Below are 20,822 nucleotides of genomic sequence, written 5' to 3' on the forward strand. Positions count from 1 at the left end.
ACAACCTGCCTTGGTTTCAGTTCTGTTGGTAAAATAGTAAGAAGCGACTTTAATTTACGAGGGTGTTTGAATGCACCATGTATAGAAAAACGTGTTCTAAAAGTAAATTAATGCGAACTACTGAACCAACAGCAAATATTTTTATCATGTGTTGCCGACATTGTGAAAGATATAAAAATGTAAATATTTAGATTTTTTTTTTGTTTGTTTGTTTTGGTTTTACTTTATTTGCACCTCTGCGCGCTCTCGTTTGCTGGATCCGCGTTCACATCTCGCCCATCGGACCGTCTCAACCTGTGAAGACTCAGGAGAACTTTGTTGCTGCAAAATCCGCCTAAACGCATCAAAACTGCGCAGTAACTAAAAGGTAAAGTCATATTTTTTTTATCTATTCTGCACTAACTGACTAAATCTGCAGCCATTTCTTTTAAAAATCATAAATGTTTCCGCCCTAATTAAGGAAGTAGTTCTATCATAAGCCAGTATACCGTTAATTCTACTCAATAATGTAACAATTTATATCTTAAAGGTTGCTTAAATATGATAAAATAGCCCTAGAGGTGTCATGAAAGATGTAAAATAAAGGTTAATTGTGTAAATATTACATATTTATGAGAATGAATGAACATAAACTTGAGTTTGTCATAATGATCAGAATTTGCATGTCATAATAATAGCTTATAATATCAAAATTGTTCTGTTTGTTTGGCCTTTTAGTGAAGAATCCAATAAGTGCACAGTAACGGTGAAGTGAAGCTTCAACTTCCTTTTTGGGACTTAGTGGTTGCTCTTTGCTCTAATTCTGCCCTGCAAAACAAAACTTCCACAAACGCACAGAAACAGCAGCTTTGATCTGAGCTCTGAGTGTTGATGTTTGTGTGTTTACTTCCCCCAGATGTGGAAGTCAGTGGTGGGCCACGATGTGAACGTGAAGGTGGCTGCAGAGGGAGACGACTGGGAGACAGACCCTGACTTTGAGGTACTGGATACTTCCTGGAGCGAGCATCAGTAAAAAAAAAAAAAAAAAAAAAAAGGCTATTTCTCTGTAAACTTTGTTTTAAATGTGTTTCAGAACGATGTATCCGAGCAGGAGCAGAGGTGGGGGGCCAAAAGTATTGAGGGCTCTGGGCGCAAAGAGCACATCAGGTGAAGATATTATTATCTTTGGTGGAAATTATGAGGAGCGTAAATGTAGGTCTTAGTGGGAGTTGCATTACAACAGGAAGAGGAAGTAAGAGTGTGTTGTCAGACAGCAAGTCGCTCCAAATATGGGTAATAACAGATGACACAGAGGGCTAGAAAGAGCATTAAACCAGTTCAGTGCAAAGATTTTCCCTCGTTAAACCGCATATTAATAATGTTTAAAATCACTTCTGATGGAAATAATCAAATATGCACAGATTATCTGATTCCAGTTACCATTATTTATGAACTTCTGACCTGCTGACTGTTCTTTTTGGTGATTTTTAACCTCACCTTAAGAACTATAGCTACTTTAAACCTTTGTTTTCTTTCTTAATGTCTTGTTGATTTGAATAGATTTTCCACAAGTAAACATTTGCTATGTACAAAATTTTATCAAAACAGATGTTATAAACAGCTCACTGTTGAAAGCCATCCATTATAATGAAAATAGATTGGGTTTTTTTAAACATTGTTCATGTATTTTATTTTAATTTTATGCAATAAGACCTGCACAAAGTGTGGTGGGTAGTTGTGAAGTGGAGGGAAAATTAGTCTTTTCAGAACTGTTTCTTAAAAATGAAAATATGCTGAGCTGTTTTCATTCTGTTTAAATACCACTAATAATTCCCCAAGCTTTGAACTCAAGTTGTAATACAAAGAAAAATAGATGACAGATGCTTCTCATATGTATCAGTTTCCTTCCACTTTAAAATTACTCCTTACTTTGCTTTGATTGGTCACATGAAATCCCAACAAAACACCTTAATGGGGAACTATTGTGCAAAATTTAAATTTTTATATATCCGTTTGGGTTTCTACTGCTGCTAAAACCACCCAAGTTCTTAAAAAACCCACCCAACTTGTTGGCAATACATAAAAAAAAATTTTGTGGCTGAACAATGAGCCCAGTAGAATTCTGCCCGTTACCTAGCAACCCCAGTAGAGTTCTGCCCGTTACCTAGCAACCCCAGTAGAGTTCTGCCCGTTACCTAGCAACCCAAGCAGAGCCCACCGCGTTTTGTCAGCTGGGTAGAGGCTCTACTTTTGCCTTTACTGTTGGACCTCAAAATAAGCCAAAATCTCATTATTGAATAGGCCTTTCAGAACCTGTTGAAGGTGTGGTTGTGACATTCCAGAGTGTGAATACGTTTTTGCAAGGTGCTGCTTCTGAAAGCAATTTCCGTTTCCATGTTTTGGTACCTACAGCGTCGCCGAGCTCAGAAACCGGGTCGCTCAGGAACACGAGCAGGTGAAGCAGAAGGATCAAACTCCCAAAGCGTCGTACGGATATGGAGGGAAGTTTGGTGTGGAGAAGGACAGGATGGACAAGGTTGATGGGTTTTATTTACCTTTTGGTCCCTCCCACTCTGTCTCTGTCCTGCCATTTGATCCTCGTCTTCTGTCCAGGCGGCTGTGGGTCACAACTACGTGGCGCAGGTGGAGCAGCACTCCTCCCAGAAGGACATGGCAAAGGGATTCGGTGGAAAGTTTGGTGTTCAGAAAGACCGTGTTGACAAGGTCAGAAAACAAAATATCTCCCTCTTAACATGCTAAATACCTTCAGTTAGGGCTGGACGACTAATCCAAATATTGATTATTTAATTTTTGAATTTTAGAGATTTCATTATTGGAAAATCTGGATTTGTTTTCATGATTGAGCTCATTGGGTTTCCATAGATGAGCGTGATGGTAGTCCAAAGCAGACTTCTTGTTTTACAGCTTCTGTTTATTACTTTGAATTCAGAACAACTACAATGTAATATTAGAGCAAGATTTATTTAATCATAACATAACTAGAATGAAGTCGTAATATTGGGAGAATAAATAATCCAAGTGTAATAATAAATAATAATAGATTATATTATTATCTATAGATAATTTATAATAAGCAATCATAGATATGAAGACATATTTAAATTATTCTAAAAATATTTTTATAAATTTTTAAGTTCTATATAATACTTAATTTTTTAACACATAAGCATTGATTAATTATTAATAGCTTTTTGAAATGATTCTGCAAACACTGTTTTGAAAAAGAACAACTACACAAACTGACCTGGTCATGTCACATTTTGATAACTTTTTTGCAGCTTTTTTCTCCTTGAAATTACTTTTTCCTTGTAATTTTGCAAACTTTTTTTTGGTAAAATTGCCTCTTCATTTTTGCAGTCTGCCATGGGCTTTGAATACAAGGGAGAAGTGCAGCAACACGCCTCTCAGAAAGGTTGGTTGGACAAGTTGCTCATAAATATTCGCTTGTTTCAGATCTCCAAGCTCCAGATTTAATTTTTTAATTCTCCACTTTAGATTACTCAAAGGGTTTTGGAGGGAAGTATGGAGTTGATAAGGAAAGAGTGGACAAGGCGGCTTTGGGTTACGACTATAAAGCAGAAACAGAGAAGCATCAGTCACAGAAAGGTGGGTTTTATTTGTTTTGTTCTGTGATTATGGTTCCGATCCGGATCCAATCAGAGGTTTGGTCTTGATCAGCAGGGGGGTGAGATTGATTCTGGACTTCTAATGATTTATTTGAACCATTAAAAGGTGGGAAGATTCATTAAAATGTGCAACTTTAGCACGTTTTAAAAGCTAGTATTTGGAGTTTAGATTTATTGTGGATTTTCACTGTTTTACACGAGGCAAAATGTAATCAGAACGCCTCAAAAATACAAATGCATCTCAAAAGTTTATGTCAAGTTTACAATGCTAGATTTATAAAAATATTTTGTCGCGTCATCGATTACAAAGACCGGAAGTGAACAGTAAAATTAGATGGCATTCAGATTTGTTAGAAGTCCGACTTCCGAGTTGGAAAAATAAACTGAAACGCCTCCTGAAGTCGGACTTCCCACCAGAGAAGAGAGAGAAACTCCGAGTACTCCCAGTTACGACTTGTTAAGCCGACTTTGCGTTTCAATATGACCGCTTCGCGCATCAACAATGGAAAAGGAAAAAGCGCCCCAATTTCCGAGGCAACTGGAACGCAGCATAATTTTCGCCGTTCCATCAGCGCATGTCCTGTTGCCTAGCAACCATGACAGCGCTAAACAAGCTGGTAGAAAATGGAGCTCGAAATCTTTTTTCATTACTTATGTGAAATTAAATAAATAAGTACATGAAACAAATTCACTTTTTACAAAAATTATAAATAAACCTACGTCTATGGAAATGACGTAAGCTACACAACTGTACTCTTCTATTGCTTTCGTCCCATTGTTAGAAAAACACAAATCAACCGTCAAAATAACGCTCCGCGATTAATCCATTACTTTTTCAATTGTGCCGTGTCTTCCTCAGACTATGCCAAAGGTTTTGGAGGGAAGTACGGCGTGGAAAAAGAGAAGGTGGACAAAGCTGCCATGGGTTACGACTATAAAGGAGAAACTGAGAAGCACCAGTCGCAGAAAGGTGAATAAACTCAAAGTCAGCATCACATACAGCGTGGTTCCAGCATTTTCTCTTCACTTTATGCTTCGCATTTAGATTACGCAAAAGGATTTGGTGGGAAGTACGGCGTTGAGAAGGAGAAGGTGGATAAAGCAGCACTGGGATACGACTACAAAGGAGAAACAGATAAACATCAGTCCCAGAAAGGTGGGAAAAAGTCAACATGGAGTAAATCCTTTAAAAATCTTAAGTTTGTAGCTCAATAATCTGAAGAAATGTTCTTCTGTTTAGATTACTCTGCAGGTTTCGGGGGTCGTTATGGAGTTCAGACAGACCGAATGGATAAGGTTGGTGTCAAGGATGTGATCAATTAATCTGAAATAAAACCATGAATTGAATAATAAAAACTCATAATAAAACAGAAAGTTTTAAATGCTGTAGAGAAAGACACATGGCCTTTTTAAAATAATTTTGTTCAAATTCAGAAGGTAAATGAAGTCCAGATGATGATGTCATGGTTTTACAAGCTTCTGATTGGTTAATTAAAAAAAAAAAAGTTAAATGGCAGGAACACCTAAAATACACTGCTCCCTTGTGCTATCAAAATAAAACAGGAAGACAACTGCAGACTTCAATAACAGACCCAAACTCCACAGCATGATGCTGCCGCCACCATTTTGAACTTTTCTCTTTTTCACTCATTTCAGAAAGTGAAACTCATGTATGAAATAGATTTATTACACGTGTTGAAAAACATTTTAGCTCCAATTTGTTGTAATTTTTGTGATTTTGGCTCACAGATTATGAAAACCTAAAACTCAGTGTTCCCAAAAATTTGTTTCTATTCACATTGTCAAACATTTAAACCCAAATCTTTTAAATAAAATCTAATCTGACTGTTATAATCCTCCAGAGTGCAGCGGGATTTTCAGACATGGACTCCCCAACTTCCGCTTATGAAAAGACTCAACCTGTAGAGGCTTGTGAGTTCATTGTTTTAAATGTAGCAGTAATTATTGGTCATGTTGTGCTTCAAGTTAAATTTATTGTTGGATTTCTGCAGCAAGCACAGGAGCTGGGAAACTGAAGGCTCGCTTCGAGAACATGGCGAAGGCTTCAGATGAAGAAAACAGGAAGAAAGTAGAAGAAGAGAGAGCAAGAAGGGAAGCCAGAGAGAGCAGAGAGCGAGAGGAAGCCAAACGCAGGCAGCAGGTTGGCAAGATGGCCGTCTTCAAAACTTGTTTGTGTTGGTTTGTGCGTCATGATAACATTTCCATTTTGTGCTGCTTTTGCGTTTAATGTAGCCCTGAAAGTTTAAAGGTCAATAGTACCACCTTCCTCTACCCACATTTTATTCAATTAGACCAAACCTTTAGACCAGAGCTTTAAAATTATGGCAACACCAACAAAACTGTTGCTGCACAAACGTTTGACACCAATTTTGTTAGATTTTGAAGAAAGAATGGATAAGACGAAACTTTACTCGGGTCAGGTATGTTTAGCATTAGCTTCCGCTAATTTTATTGTGTGTTTAGCACTAGCTTCTATTATTTTTGTTTATTCTTAGCTTCAACTTCCGCTAATTGTTTAGCATTAGCAGACATAAGATTCATATTTATTGAATAAGTGGATCTGATTTTAATGTGAACATATATTCTCCATTATGACCATGGCGGCCATTTTGAAAAATCTTCATCATGATCAAGAGTATATATGATTTCTGTGGTTCAAATGTGTAGAATCTGATTGGACACCAAACCCGTCTAATTGCTGATATTAATGCAAAAAATAAATCTCCATGACAACCATGGCAGCTATCTTCAAAAATCAAAACATTATCAGTAAATATTTCTATTGGTTCAATTATGTTTGATTTGACATAAAAAAATATTCATCTGTGATAAATATTGGCACTTGAAAAAAAATTACTTGGAAAAAAGGCTGCCATCTTGAATTTTTATTAAAGCTAGCCACTGGAACCATTTTCAATAATCGATCTGTTTCTTTAAGGAAGAGGATAGCCGGAAACAGGAAGTCCAGCCTCCTCCTGCTCAGGAGGAACCGGCGTACCACATGCCGCCTGTAGAGACCCACCGAAACGTCCCGGAGATCCCAGAAACGCCAGAACCTGAACCTGAACCTGAACCTGAACCTGAACCTGAACCAGAACCAGAACCAGAACCAGAGGTAAACTCACAGTCAGGTGTTTCTAAAGTTTTAAGGCAGCCTAATGTCTCGTTTTTACCTTCAGGGGGACAAATTATATGAAGAGCCTCCAGACTTGCCTCCACGCTCAGATGATCTCCTGGAATCGGCGGACCCTCCTCTGCCGCCGCGGTCCGCCGCCGTGGACGAAGAGGAGGATGGCGGGAATTACGATGAACTTGACATGCCACCTGTTCCTGAACCAGAAGGTGTGCCTCCGACCAAAGCTCTGCGGGAAGAATTTCTCGTTTGGATTTTCTCATGTAAACATAATTTCTGCTCACAGAAGACAGCGGCATCTATGAGGACGTGTCGGCCGGCCAGAGGGCAGTTGCAATTTACGACTATGAAGGCGGTAAGACCTCTCACCTTTAGTTCACAAACTGTGAAACTTAGACGCAGATTTGGGCTTTTAATGATTTATTTGAGCCGTTTAGTTTGGGATGATCACTGCATCTCCTTGAGGGGAATATGGACACAGTCTTACTCTTCCTCCTTTTTTCACATGCAGATACAAGAACCTAACTTGGCTCTTACTTTTTTAAAGTTAATTCAAGATGGTCGCCAAGGAAAATTGATTTTTTTCACTACATCTGCCAATATTTATCACAAATGAATACTTTTGATGTCAAATCACACATGATTGAACTTATAGAAATCATAATTACTGATGTTTAGATTTTTCAAGAAGGCCAACCTGGTTGTAATGGAGAATATATGTTTGCAGTATAACTGGCAGTAGTTTTTACCAACAGCTTTCTACTAATTTGCTAAATCTTTGCTCTTATTTAGAGCAGTTAGCAGTTGTGGTATCACACAACTGCTAAACATATAAAACAATTAGCAAACGGTAGCGCTAAACACCGAGTAAAATAAAAAAAATAAGCTATTGCTAAATATTAAAAAATTGGTAGAAGCAAATAGTAAACACACAATAAAATTAACTGAAGCTAACTGTTAAACACTAAACAAATCAATAATTAGATGAAGCTAATGCTAACCTGCTCAACATATTAAAAAAATGTCAGATGCTATGCTAACATTAAGTTAGGCATTCACCTTTATCTCCTTCCCGTTGAGACTCCAACAGCTGTGATTTTGCTACATAATTTCACTTTAAAGGCATATAAATCTGAAGACTAAAATATAACATATAAAGTTGTGTTATATAAGTCATGACAATGGGTAACATTTATGGCAATAATTGGCTAAAAAGGATCAGAAACTCTGGCCGTCTTGAAAAATATCCGTCAAGTGTCTAATGGTGAAAATTAGAAAATTACGACTTGAGAGGCGAGCTTGAAAATTGTAAATCTAACAAATTAAAGCCCAACGGTTCTGTGTTCCCACAGAGGCGGAAGACGAGATCTCCTTCAACCCTGATGATGTCATCACCAACGTAGAGATGATCGACGAGGGCTGGTGGAAGGGCCAGTGTCACGGTCGCACCGGTCTCTTCCCAGCCGCTTACGTCCAGCTGCTGTAGGCGGTTTTTGCACACGCTTCCCTTTAAAATCCAACTTTTTATCAACTCTAACTACTTTATCCTTCTATTTAACCAAACATTTTTCTAATAACGCAACATTTTAATGAGCATCTTAATGGGATTCAGATTCTCAACTTCAATTAAAGACAATAAAGCATTTTTTAAAGTTTGAAACGTTTATTTCTGTCATTAGACGGATGATTTCTATATTTAGAAAGTTCCAATGCTACAAATGGAGCAAACAATCTTCCACTGATGAGTCTTCTGTCAACAAAAGTTAACTCATAAAGTTGCTGTCCTGTAAGAACAGATGCAGAATTTCCCAAGTCTCTGAAACAAACAAACCGCCTGGCTTTGCTTCACCAGGCGATTCCCTTCTTCTTCTTCACTTTGCCTGTTTTCTTGGTCACGCGTTTCGCCTTCATTTTCTTGGCCTGCCGCTGGCTCATCCACACCGGGTACTGTCCATGTTCGTCCAGCAGAGTCGCCTTGCTGCGCTTCCCGTCCATCTCCATCTTCCCGTCTAAAAACACAAGAAATGCAGCAGAAAACACTCAACTGTCACGTCTGTGCCAAAAAAAATCATTTTTAAAAACTAAAAATCAGGATTTTGCTTAAAACCCATAAATTGATAACTTAATCTGTTAACTGCAAACAGATTAACAGGTTTTGACTTTTATCTCTCCAACTCACCGTCGTCCTCCGCCTGCTGCTGCTGCTCTGCCATTTCAACGTCGCTCTGCTTCGTTATCTTGTCGGCTGGGATCACCGTGGCGACGTCCTGCAGGTCGGCCATGTCCGCTCCTCCTTTCTTATCCAGACTCAGAGCCTGTTTGAGTCGAGCCAGCTCCTTCGGAGCGTTTTTCTTCCTCTTCTCCGCCCGCATCTTCCGCTTCCATTTGCTACGAAGACTTTTGGCCATTTTCAGAATGAACTAAAAAAAGAAAGAAAAAAGAATTAATTTACTTTTTCAGCCATTTTCAGAAACAGTGCTGCGTAGAATTAATAAAATTATGGCTACACTGCAAAAATGTAAATATCTTGGTTCGCTTGAAATAAGATAAAACTAGGAGTCAAATATTCCCACATTCTAAGATGTTTTCATGGGGGGAAAAAATCATTCTGTAGTGTAAAGGAAGAAAATGTAAATTTATTTAATTTTCTCTAGGTTTTCTAAAATTCATCTAAATCGATGAAAACTAGAAAATATTTCAATATTTGTTTAATTGTCAAAGTAAATTAAACACTTATTTTTGCTGCAGAAATCCTGATTATCGTCAGACAGAGGATTCTTCACTACCACTGTAATACAGACTGCTACAGGAGATCCTTTCAGAAACAAATCCTTGAAGGAACTTGGATAATACTTAATTTTTCTTTAGGATTAATAAAGTATTTGATACTGAATTGAATCTAAAGCTACTATAATGTATTAGGGCCACTTTGGGTAGACAAAAAGAAGCAAATTTCCAACAAAAAAAACCCTCAGAAATTTGCAAATTAATCTCAGAAATGTTGTCGAAAAAAATTGGAAATTTTCAACTTTTCAAACTTACAAATTTTCAAGTTTTTTCTAAAAAATTCCTATGATTAATTTCTACATTTTTGAGGGTTTTTCTTAAGTTTTGACATTTTAAACAGAAATGTTCAAGTTTTTTGGGTTTTTTTTTGAAAATTGTTGATCAATTTAAAATCTTAATTTAACGTAATGAAGTAGGTTAAAAGTTTTTTTGAGCCACTTTAATGTTTAATAATTTCCTCCAAGAAAAAAACTATGTTTCTCCTGGTGGAAGACATTTCTTGTAATACTGTAAAGCAACAAGTTTGGATTTGGAGATGAAAATATTTTTGATAACTTTCATTGAAAAATCATGGGGAGAAAAAAAAAAGTCACGTTAAGACCCCAAGGAATCCAAACGGAGCAATTTACAAGCAACTTTACACAAAACGGATTAAAATGAGTGCTGCCAAAGTATTTACAATATAAACTTTTTTCTGCTTTAGAGGCCCAATCAAGTTTCAATTTAAAGTTTTATAAGAAATCTCAAAAGTTTGCACCGGTTCAATAATAATGAACAAGGATTATATCCCTAACTCTAACATCTCTATATGACCAAACAGGGATTAAAGAGAAGTGGAAAATTAGTCAAATAAGTTGTGCGTGCTAACAGCTAATGATGCGGTTATCATATACATTTTATTTTAGGTTTTGAGGACACGTTTCTAATTTACCCTTACAGCCCCCCCTCCAAAATAAAAGTCCAGAAGCGCCTCTGTTCTAGCCCACACGACCCATATGGAGAGAAAATAAACAACGGAACATTAATTGGTGCTGCAACCATTATATAAACGACATAAACAGTAGAAATAAAGTAAATAAATATTATATTCAAACCAGCTATATGCTAATGTAGCATTTTAGCTAACCGGGCGTTTTGAAAACTATTTTTAAAAGCCTCATCCCTTCTAAATAAGCTGACGAAGTCATAAACTACTGGGGCATGTTCCAAAAGAGAAGTTACTTACAGTTAGTTTATGTTTCCAGCTCTAAATGTTCGCCCTGCGACAGAAACACGTTGCTCTGTTCACATACGGAACAGCAGGAAGGAAGCTCGAACGTGATTGGCTGCGTCAAACCTACTGAAGACGGGGGCAGTTGATTGGTCGTTAATCCCGGAAGTTCCGCTTATTTCAATTTGTCAACAAACGGATGCAAGTGAGCGAAGTATTCGTCTGTTAAATTAGATAAACTTAAATAATCTAATTTATTCGTTGCTGATTAGCAGTTGGTTGTGGAATTATGAACCGAACTATTGCAGTTCATAACACAGACGAAGTTTATGACAGCCGGGATCGGTTCGACCGGAGTCCTCCGCCGCTCTCCTGCTCTTCACCGAAGCTTTTCGAGATGTTGAAGTCTGCTTCAGAGCTCATGATGGTCCACGGCGACTTCCAGGCGACTTTTGATGCCTGTAACGCGGGTCTGGAGTTCCTGGGGCGCATGGAGCCAGAAGACAGAAACAGGTGATCCGTCGTGTTGTTTCCCAGCTGCTCCGCGTGTTGTTCTGGTTAGCAGCGAATTTTCTCTGCAGGTTTGAGGAGATAAAACTTGGATTCTGCATCCTGGGGATCCAGGCGCTGGCTGAGCTCAACCAGTGGCGGGGGGTTTTCTCCTGGGTCCTGCAGCACTACGGGCACGAGGAAAATGTGCCTGCTAAACTCATGCAGATGTGGTAAGGATTATTATGTATTTTTATTTGAATTATTTATATAATAATTTTCTTTACTGTTTTATGTTTTCTCTTTTGTATGTGTTTTTATTTAAAAACCGCACTGTTCGTTATTTTTAAATTTTACGTATTTTTGCGTGTTTTCTTCCCCCGTTTTTTAGTTATTTTTATATACATATATATAAAAAATTAACAGGACACAAAATATTTCTTCTGTTTAATGTTCTACTTTTAAATAGTTTTTATAAAATTAAATATATAAATTATATATTATCTTTTTTAATTGTATTTTTAAAATAAAAAAAATTAAGCATTTTTCAAAATTCAAAAAGGAACATCAGTTTTGATGGTTTTTTTCTATTTTTAGTTTTTATACAGACAAAATAACATTAATCAAAAAATTGAAAAATATATTTAAAAAGAGTGATGTGATTAGTTTTTATTATATTATTATTTTTTCTATTATAATTTTTTATTTAAAAAGTAATGTGGTGATAATTTTTATAAGTTTTAGGATTACTTTCTTTTTCGTATTTGTATTTTTGTAAATAAAAAGAATTAAGGGATCTTTTTAAAATTTAAAAAAGTGGCTAGGCTCAAATTTGATTGTAAACAGCTGTTGGAAAGAAATTAAAATATTTTTAGGGACACATGGAACTGATAAAGTCTTTCTGTAATTTTAAATCAAATTTAATAAACAAAATTCTACTAAGAAAATTGTTAAAAGAAACTTGAAATATTAAACCCTAAATGTGTTTCGCTATACGAAGTAGATCCATTCAAATCACATCTATGGTTTTTTTTTTATTATTCTTATCATAGATCGTTTTTAAATAAAAAAATAATGTAATATTTCTGTGTAAATTGTGATTTTTGCTCTGTGTTTCCAGCGTCCTCCTCTACTCCAAAGTCAAGGAGCCTGCTGTGATGCAGAATGCGACCCGGGCCTGGCTGTGCAGCCCGCAGAACGACCAGGCCGCCGGGTTCCGGCTGGTGGCGGAGCTCTACCTGCTGCACATCCTCGTGCCGCTCGGACATTTGGATGAGGCGCGGGAACTCGTTAGCGGTGACATTGGACACAACACGTTCACAGAGGAGCAACGGCGAAAAGCTTTGGAAGTGGTGGAAGAAAGAAGTCGACAGAATCAAGAAGGCCAGATCAATCCAGAAGAAACTCCAGATTCTGGAGCTGGAGAATCACAACCGGTCTCAACTCAAAGTATTTTATTTTAATTGTGTTTATTAAACAAAATAAATGGAAACAACAGCATCTGATTTGACTCTGGATGTTTCGCAGGGTCTTTACTCCGTAAAGTTGAAGCCGTGTTCAGGACGTTTTACAGAAAATGCTTGAGGACTGGATCCGAGTCGTCCATTCTGCAGAAACTCTTCCTGGCCATCATTATTTTCTACATGCTTCTCTTCAAATTGGACCCAGGTTGGAGGAAATTCTGCTGATGTTTTCATTAAACCGTTTCGATGGGAGATAATAACGTTGAACATTTTGTTTCCTCTGCAGCTTTCCCGTCGTCCTATATGTGGACTTTCAAACTTCTTCAGCTGATCAAGCAGACGTGGAGAGCGACGTTTACGTCATATCGCTCTCTGGTGTAGAGGAGGAAACTGTACATTTATTTAATTTTCTCTGAGTCACTATATTCTGTTAGGGCGATTAAATTAAGAAAACATTTAACTATTTGTTGCGTTTTTCCCCTGTAAATTAAACATCTATATTTGCTGTGGGAATCCTGAGCATTCTCATCACCAACAACAATGTCTTTAGTCAGAGGATTCCCCAGAACCACTGTAACACTAACTGCTACAGGACATCCTTTATGCAGCAAGTTTTGGAAGGAATTTGGATAATACTAAATTTCCCTTTAGGATTACTAAAGTATTTTGTACTGAATTGAATCTTGAGATTTTGGGAACAATCAGAAATTTTCTAAAAAAAAAAAAAAAAATTTAGTTTTAAAACTGTAACATTTGCTAGATAGAACAAACATTTTTAGATTAATCTTATAAATATGCTAGAAAAAAACTTTAACATTTCTGAGTTTCAAAAATTTTAAATTTGCTAGAAATAAGTAAATTTTTTTTTAGATAAATCTAAAATATTCCAGGGAATAAAAGACAGAATTTCTGAGTTTCAAAAGTCAAAAAATTATGAAAGAAACTGAGAATAATTTAGAATTTCTTAGAATACTAAAAATAAAAAAATACCAATTTAACCTCAACATTTTCAGGTTTTCTCTTGCAAATTTTATTTATTTTGTCAAACTTATACATTTCTAAGGGTTTTTTCTAGAAAATTTCTGAGATCAAATTAAAAATGTCAGTTTTTTGGCGGACATTTCCTCCTTTCTTTTTTAATGTCCCTGATAAAAAGCTCTTTATGTGTTGATTTTGTAATGTTTTCTCTTTAAACATCAACTGGGCTCATTTGGTTCCGCTTATCTTCCATGTTGCCCGCAGCAGAAAATAAACGCAAAGTTTTCCACGCGTGTATGTGACGAACCAGAACATCCAGCAGCGTGACCAGTGGTCATAATGTTTTGCCTGATCGGCGCAGGTTTAAGTTTCGTTTTCAGGGAAGCGAAGAAGAACGAAAGTATCGCAGCTGATGCTGACGGACCGACACAGAACCAGCTGATCCGACAAAATCGGCTGATGGTTGTCTGGTTCCGAACCTCCAACAGAACCGAACAGATAAAGTTCCGCTCCGATGTCTTTTTTTGGGACAATCGAGAATTTTTTTAGACTGAGCATTCTGGATCGCAGGGAGTTCGGTAAGTTCTGCGACCCACATTGATAGAAATGCGAAGGTTTATTGCTGGACTTTAAAAAGGAAAAACGGAGGAAAAACGTTATTTTAAAACTTAAATTTGATTAAATGCGGTTTGTTTTTATTGTAAAAACTCGTTTAATGTGACTTTAAACAACCTGAAATATTTTTTCATATGAATAAATTCGCTGCTGCTTGTTAAAGTTTTAGATCTTTGAAAAAACATTGAATAATCTGAACTGCGGAGGATTTTTGACCTACTCCAGTTTTCTAAATTGTTTTTATTCAGGCACATTAGAGGGCAGCACAAACAGCCACAGCATGTCCAAGTAGATTTAAGCTCCGACTTTGACTAGGCCACTGGTTCTTTTCAGAGGTAATCTGCTGGTTCTGACCCAGTTTGGAGAATCTGGACTGGGCTTTCATCTTTTTTCCAGACCTGGATGAAAAACCAAAACACTGGAAGAAAAATAATCAGTCGTTTTTCTCTGCCTTGTCTAAATGTTCTGATTTCACTTCATCCTTCCTAATCCCTCCTTTCCTTCCTTCATTCCTAGTGTCCTCCCTTTTGTTTACCTTCTTCCCTTCCTTGTTTCTTTCTTTTCTCTTCTTCCTTTCTTTCTCAGTACTTTTTTCTTTATTTCCTTCCTCCAATCATTCTTCTTTCCTTCATTATTTCCCTTTTCTCACCTTTATTCCCACTTCTTGTCTTTTCTTATTCTTTCCTTCCTTTCTTTACTTCATGTCTTCTTTCTTTCATTTCCTTCCATCCTCTCTTCTTTCCTTCATGACTTCCTAATTTAATCAACACATATTTTCTTAATTTTGGTCATCCAGTAAAACAAAATAAATCTTTAAAAACACCAGTTTGACTTTTAGATGTCAAAAAGTAAAAATTTAATCAAGAAGAAAATCTGTGATTGAATTGACTTGTTTTTGTTTTTCTCCGTCAGAGATGAGAGGCCTCAGTAACTATTATCTGTCCTGCTGTGTCAACACTTTGCTGCAGACCCTCAACGCCACCTGGGAACTGGCAGACATTTTGGAAAAGTGAGTTAATTAACAGCAAAAACGAGCTAATAAGCTAACGTTAGCCTGGGAGCCGCCGGAGTCCTAAAAACGGAACACAAACGTGTTTTTATAAATTTATTTTAAGGTGGAAATCCGGCTGTGTGGGAGCAGAAGATAATGTTCCCTTCCAGCTAAAGCGAGTCCTGAAGATGATGCAGGAAGATCTTCCTCTTCCCGCTCCTCATCAGGACTTCCTCCGCTGCTTGGACAGAAACAGCATCCGGCGTAAGACACCTATCTTTGCATCGCAGAGGTCTCACTCTGATCACCTTTTAAGGCTCCTGATTTTGCAGTGAGAGTGCAGCACGACGCAGACGAAGTTTTCTTCTCCATTCTGGATTTAATTCAGCAGCAAATGGATGACCGAACTCTGGTCTGGATTCATTCTCAGATTTATCATTTAATGCTTTGTCTAGACAGGATTTACTCTTTTTTTTCTTTTTCCAGGCTCTTGAAATCCAGAGTTTGTATAAGATTTCAGTGGAAACACAGGTGCAATGTTTGGAGTGTAACAACGTTCAAACGCGGAACAGTCACCTGCTCAGCCTGCCGCTACACATAAAGGAAGACCGAAACTCTCTGGTGTGTCTTCTATTTGTTGCTTTTAAAAGCTTGGTGATACTAAAAATAACATTTAATTCAGCATATCCACATATGAACGGATAAACAACCTCAAGTTTAAGGAATTTCAAAATTTCTCATATAACTAGCTAGATTCATTGCAAGTTAGCTGACGGCAGCTGCTAGCTTGCTGTTAGCTAATGCTAACTCGTACATATAAGCTAAAGTGACAACAGCAATACATATCTATTTTTAAAGCTTACTAGATAAAACTCAACAATTTTGAGATTAATGTTGAAAGCTTGGACATTTATTTTAAAAGAAAAAGAATTGAAGCAAAAAAAAAACTGCCATAAAAGTTAAAGATAAAAATTTTACTTTCAGAAGAAACATTTCAGTCTTTTCTCAAAAATGTCCCAGGTTGATCTCAAAAATTAGCAAACTTTCAACTTTTGAAACTCAGAAATATAGGTTTATTTCTAGAAAATTTGATTAATCTCAAAATGAAATTTTTATTATAGCAAATTTCTGAGTTCTCATAAAACTACTGCTGCATTTGTCTAATTTAATGACTTTATTATTATTTAAAAAAAATTTTTGGTAGAGTTGAATTCGAAATCCAAATAAATAGAAGTAAATCACATTTGTCAAACAAGATGGCTGACCAGGATTTGCTGATTTCACTCTCAACTAAAACACAAGAAGAGCATTAGTGGAAAATAATCCAGATTTTCAAAAATTAATTCTTGAAAAATCAAACAAATTGATTAATCAATAAATCAATTTATCACCCAGTTTATTGCTTGTCTTGTTAATTAATTTGGTCCCTGCTTTAACTCTTAACTTTTCAGAAGGACTGCATGATCTCCTTCTTCGAGCAGCAGGAGCTGCGGGGAATTGACTGCTGCTTTTGTGCCCAGTGTGAAGCCAAGACGCCAACCAAACAGGTCAGGATCCGATTAATCCAGAAAACTACAGTGAACCCACTTGCACGTGGTTCAGAAAGTTAGCATGAAAGGGTTCCGAAAATTTGCTTTAATGCAAATTTTCTGACCCATCAGAGTTCACTGTATTTACTTAGCATAAAAGCAAATTTTCTGATGGCTTTTATGCTAACAGGAAATTTGCGGATTTTCTGTGGGTTGTAATTTGAAAGTATTTGTGAAAAATTGGCTTATTCATGGAATTTTATCATGATATCTACCGAAAATATACCAAAGAAGATGCGGCCAAGGAAACTGGAAGTGCTGCTTGAAACCAAGTAGCACTTTCCAGAAAGCAGCCAATCAGAGAGCGAGGTTCACTTTCCTTGCTGCTGATTGGCTGAACCCTTTGGGGTGGAGATATTATTAGCTTCCATTAGCTAGAGCTAACATGGTTTTCTGTGCGTATTTGATGTTTAAATTATTAAAACTAGCCGTTACCTTTGTTTTTAAAGGGAGGCTTTTTGTATTTTTGATCAGAAAGATTTATAAAAACATGAATTGGTTATTTTTTTAGGTATTTTTGTTGTGTCAGCTTGAGTTTAAATGATTTCTTGATATTTCAGATCTGACAGTAACCAGGCCTGTGTTAGTTTTTATATCAAACTCTCTGTCTTGATATCAAATTCTGATTCAGATAAACTAAAGTGGTCCCTCTAAATCTGCTTTTCAGGGTGTCAAGCTTTGCTCTCTGCCTCAAATCTTGTGCATACAATTGAAACGCTTCAGGAACAGACATGGATTCACCATAAAACTCAACTGTAGAGTCACTTTCCCAGAAACATTCAACTTCTCTGAGTTTCAGAGAGAAACTTTCTCTTCAGACTTTACACAGGTACCTGACTTTTCTGCTGAGTGTCTGGATATTATAGTTATATTTTTTTAAATTAAAACATTTTGTTTTTCTTGCAGAATGACTGCAGGTATACTTTATATGCTGTGGTCGTGCATTATGGCAATGCAATGTGTGGACATTACACCGCTTATGTCCGCCACAGAGTGAGCAACTGCTGGTTTTATGCAGATGACAGCCGTGTTTCTCAAGTACGTTTAAATGAAAGTTATGTGACTTTTAAAAAAATAAAAAATAAATAGACATGGATACAATTATTTTTATAATTGAATCATATAAAACAAAAAATGTGTGTTGAATTCATATTGACAGATTTAAAATTTTACCTTTAAGCTGAAGTTATAGAGCAAAAACAATTTAACAAAATTCTGAATTCATAACATTTAACATAATTATATACTGTAGGTTTATAATGGTCTCTTTGAATGCTGCAGTTGTAGATCTTCTCTAAAAAGTTATTTAAGATTTCTGTGCAAATCTGTGATTAAATTGATATCTTATTATCTTGGTAACTTACAGTCCTCTTGGGAAGATGTGCAGAAAACTGATGGCCATCTCTACAGGTAACTGTCTCATAAAGTTTTGTTTTTTATGTTCTCTACATAAGAACACATTTTATAAAATATTGAATATTATTCTCATTATAAAGTTAATTGATAGTGTTGCATCATTAATGATTCAAAGAGATCTAAACAACTGGATGCTAGTCTGTGCAGTTAGCTTTAACGTTAGCTTAAACAGAACCACAAAATGGAGGTGCAGATTCAGGTTCTATTTTATTGTTCTCTTCTTTAATGGTTGTAAATTATTTTAATTCTTTTTGATATTATTTTCAAAAGCAATTTAAACAAATTATTTCCCAGCATCTTGTAGGAGCTAGCTGTTCTGTAGTGCTATTGCTAGCTTGTATAGCTAGCAAGGATTAAACAGACTCAACAAATTGATGTGTAGATTCAGTTTTTATTTTTATTCTATTTTAGTGCAGTTATCTGCCTTAGTTGTAGCCAGATTACAAAACTTATTCATAAAACAACCTCATTACTTTTGATGCCAGGAATTTCTGAAGTACTTTTACAACTTCCAAAAGCAGCTAGCTTTGTTTCAAGGCTAACGCTAAATTGTCTAATAATAACAATAAGAATCTAGTTAAAGTTGTTTAGTATAAATAATGACTTTGATGATGCTACCTCTTATTTAAGTTTTAAAATGCTGGTTTTCTAACTTTATGCTGCAGCTAGCTCTACTGTAATGCTAACACCAGCTAGCACCTGTTCTTAACATGAACAACAAATTGATCCATTTTCAGACATTTTTATTTCTGCCATCTAAAACAGTTGAATGTCTGTCATGTTTTTGTTATCATCTCAGCTATTATTTATGGAAAAAGCTAGTTAGCTTAGCTTCCATGCCAGGCTAAAGAATCCGTTTTGTATTCCTTTCAGTTCCTAAATCAGAAAACTTAATGGTTCCTTTTGCTATAAATGGAATATTTCATTACTTCAGGAACTTTATTCAATGTTTCATCAATCGAGGTGTTTGCCAGACTTAAAAAATATATATATATAAAATTTAGTGCTTAAAAAAAGGAAATCCAGTTTTATTGCTTCTCTGAAATCAGTTTATTGTTTGTGTGTGTTTTTGTAGAGGGACTGCTTATATGCTAATGTACAGAAAAGATCCAAAAGAAGACAACCAACAACCGGATCTGTCCGGCTGAAGCAATAGAAGAAGAAAAGTTGATGATGCAGCATAGGAAATTATAAATTATTTACAAATGGTTTGTGGTGTTTTATTATCTTTGGTGACAGATTATATTTGTTAAATATTGTTAACCATTTAAGGAAGCTTGACAGGATTGTAAACACACCAGCATCTTGAGAGAAAGGCCAGAAGGTGGCGCTCCAGCATTAAAGTTTGTGCCATCCAGAGTACAGTGGAGATTTTAAAGGAACTTCAGCAATAAGACTCATTTTGATGTTTGAAGGGTATTTGAAACGTAATCAATTGCAAATTTATTGACGGAATCTGACTTGATGTTGTGTTTTTGTTGTTGATTCTATGTTGCATTGTGTTTTTGTGTTTGATTTGATGTAAAGCACTTTGAAATGCCTTGCTGCTGAAATGTGCTATACAAATAAAGTTTGATTGATTGATTGACAATATGCGCTTTTTAAAATGAATTAGTATTTAAATTTCTCTTGATCACATAAGCTTTATTTTAACCAGTATTGTGAAAATGATTGATTATGAAACTTTTTGAAAGAAGTTATTGATGAGAGATGAAACAGTGAACTTCACAAAAACCGGTGCTTTTTCACCTTTTATTAACTTACCTTATTAACTTTATTGGGTAAAAGTAAATATTAGTCTGTCCCCTATTTTATTGTTGGAAATCTCAGCTGCTTGAAAATGACATGAAGACTGTAATATGCAGTAGATTTTTCTTTTTATTCTGCTTTTGTTTCTTTTGGGGTTCCTCAGGGATCTGTATTGGGTTCCCTGCTTTACTTTTTCTACATGCTTTCTCTTGGGTCTGTTATTTCATCACTCTGTGATTAATATTCAGATCAATTTACAGAATTAATGTTGGAATAAAATCCATGCTGACATGAACAAAAATCTGCCTAAAGTTGAACTTTGTTACTTTAGAAGAATCTTCTCTGGTTGGTGATTTTCTTTAATAACTAATAAGTTTTCCTTTCTAGAAGAAAATCATAAAAGAAAATATTAGACAATTATTTTCTGATATTAAGGTTACTCAAGCTTGATTTATGCATTAAGTCAATGATGTTGTGATAAACATTTATGGAACGTTATTGTTGCTGAAAATGTTAAGGGACATTATTGTTGTCAACAATAACGTGTTTTAGATTGCTGTGGAGCCAATCTCAAACAAGAAGTCTTATCTTATTAGCTGTTTTTGTCAGCATTGTTGTCAACAATAATTTAATTAATGTGTTGTGAACGCATTACATGGCATGTATTCACTCCCCCAACCCCTTTTTTTTAAAGCAAATACAGTAAAAATTAATTACTATGGAGCTAAGTTGGTGCCATACAATTTTATCAATAC

General features: G+C 36.0%; 4 protein-coding genes across 8 annotated transcripts; 3 read left to right on the forward strand and 1 right to left on the reverse strand.

The window, feature by feature from the left end:
- The first annotated feature begins 233 nt into the window (after positions 1-233).
- Positions 234-8,440, forward strand: hcls1 (hematopoietic cell-specific Lyn substrate 1). 2 transcript variants are annotated; one of them, XM_044109018.1, is made up of 16 exons: positions 234-367; positions 896-979; positions 1,073-1,146; positions 2,392-2,515; positions 2,593-2,703; positions 3,358-3,412; positions 3,496-3,606; positions 4,486-4,596; positions 4,672-4,782; positions 4,867-4,922; positions 5,489-5,558; positions 5,639-5,787; positions 6,586-6,762; positions 6,827-6,989; positions 7,067-7,135; positions 8,133-8,440. In XM_044109018.1, exons 2-16 carry the CDS (start codon positions 896-898, stop codon positions 8,264-8,266), a joined length of 1,599 nt encoding a protein of 532 aa, XP_043964953.1. In that variant the 5' UTR covers positions 234-367; the 3' UTR covers positions 8,267-8,440. The 2 variants fall into 2 exon arrangements, with proteins under 2 accessions (XP_043964953.1, XP_043964954.1); XM_044109019.1 differs by having other exon boundaries at positions 7,070-7,135.
- Positions 8,424-10,931, reverse strand: llph (LLP homolog, long-term synaptic facilitation factor). Its single transcript, XM_044109026.1, has 3 exons — positions 10,793-10,931; positions 8,960-9,200; positions 8,424-8,789 (listed from the first exon to the last, which is right to left on the reverse strand). The coding sequence occupies exons 2-3, from the start codon at positions 9,186-9,188 to the stop codon at positions 8,626-8,628; spliced, it is 393 nt and encodes a 130-aa protein (XP_043964961.1). The 5' UTR covers positions 9,189-9,200; positions 10,793-10,931; the 3' UTR covers positions 8,424-8,625.
- pex26 (peroxisomal biogenesis factor 26) lies at positions 10,881-13,189 on the forward strand. Its single transcript, XM_044109025.1, has 5 exons — positions 10,881-11,290; positions 11,359-11,499; positions 12,387-12,715; positions 12,794-12,934; positions 13,016-13,189. The coding sequence occupies exons 1-5, from the start codon at positions 11,067-11,069 to the stop codon at positions 13,108-13,110; spliced, it is 930 nt and encodes a 309-aa protein (XP_043964960.1). The 5' UTR covers positions 10,881-11,066; the 3' UTR covers positions 13,111-13,189.
- usp18 (ubiquitin specific peptidase 18) lies at positions 13,016-20,368 on the forward strand. 4 transcript variants are annotated; one of them, XM_044109024.1, is made up of 11 exons: positions 13,777-14,285; positions 14,571-14,657; positions 15,235-15,331; positions 15,438-15,577; positions 15,646-15,725; positions 15,800-15,934; positions 16,765-16,860; positions 17,570-17,731; positions 17,809-17,940; positions 18,269-18,312; positions 19,394-20,368. In XM_044109024.1, exons 3-11 carry the CDS (start codon positions 15,237-15,239, stop codon positions 19,464-19,466), a joined length of 957 nt encoding a protein of 318 aa, XP_043964959.1. In that variant the 5' UTR covers positions 13,777-14,285; positions 14,571-14,657; positions 15,235-15,236; the 3' UTR covers positions 19,467-20,368. The 4 variants fall into 4 exon arrangements, with proteins under 4 accessions (XP_043964956.1, XP_043964955.1, XP_043964959.1 ...); XM_044109021.1 differs by lacking the exons at positions 13,777-14,285; positions 14,571-14,657 and adding an exon at positions 13,016-13,121; XM_044109020.1 differs by lacking the exon at positions 14,571-14,657 and having other exon boundaries at positions 13,776-14,285.
- Positions 20,369-20,822: the final 454 nt, after the last annotated feature.

The sequence above is a fragment of the Gambusia affinis genome, linkage group LG23 (assembly GCF_019740435.1).
Source record: "Gambusia affinis linkage group LG23, SWU_Gaff_1.0, whole genome shotgun sequence".
NCBI lineage: Eukaryota > Metazoa > Chordata > Actinopteri > Cyprinodontiformes > Poeciliidae > Gambusia > Gambusia affinis.

What these genes read in the sequence shown, in the direction of transcription:
- hcls1 (XM_044109018.1), top strand. Translation starts at nt 896, where the DNA reads ATGTGGAAGTCAGTGGTGGGCCACGATGTGAACGTGAAGGTGGCTGCA. An exon ending in GAAGCATCAGTCACAGAAAG is followed by an intron (nt 3,607 to 4,485) that starts GTGGGTTTTATT and finishes TGTCTTCCTCAG; the next exon opens with ACTATGCCAAAGGTTTTGGA. An exon ending in AATTTACGACTATGAAGGCG is followed by an intron (nt 7,136 to 8,132) that starts GTAAGACCTCTC and finishes GTGTTCCCACAG; the next exon opens with AGGCGGAAGACGAGATCTCC.
- usp18 (XM_044109020.1), top strand. Translation starts at nt 14,222, where the DNA reads ATGTCTTTTTTTGGGACAATCGAGAATTTTTTTAGACTGAGCATTCTG. An exon ending in CTGGCAGACATTTTGGAAAA is followed by an intron (nt 15,332 to 15,437) that starts GTGAGTTAATTA and finishes ATTTATTTTAAG; the next exon opens with GTGGAAATCCGGCTGTGTGG. An exon ending in CCAAGACGCCAACCAAACAG is followed by an intron (nt 16,861 to 17,569) that starts GTCAGGATCCGA and finishes TCTGCTTTTCAG; the next exon opens with GGTGTCAAGCTTTGCTCTCT.
- llph (XM_044109026.1), bottom strand. Translation starts at nt 9,188, where the DNA reads ATGGCCAAAAGTCTTCGTAGCAAATGGAAGCGGAAGATGCGGGCGGAG. An exon ending in GCAGCAGGCGGAGGACGACG is followed by an intron (nt 8,790 to 8,959) that starts GTGAGTTGGAGA and finishes TTGTGTTTTTAG; the next exon opens with ACGGGAAGATGGAGATGGAC.
- pex26 (XM_044109025.1), top strand. Translation starts at nt 11,067, where the DNA reads ATGAACCGAACTATTGCAGTTCATAACACAGACGAAGTTTATGACAGC. An exon ending in GAGCCAGAAGACAGAAACAG is followed by an intron (nt 11,291 to 11,358) that starts GTGATCCGTCGT and finishes TTTTCTCTGCAG; the next exon opens with GTTTGAGGAGATAAAACTTG. An exon ending in ACAACCGGTCTCAACTCAAA is followed by an intron (nt 12,716 to 12,793) that starts GTATTTTATTTT and finishes GATGTTTCGCAG; the next exon opens with GGTCTTTACTCCGTAAAGTT.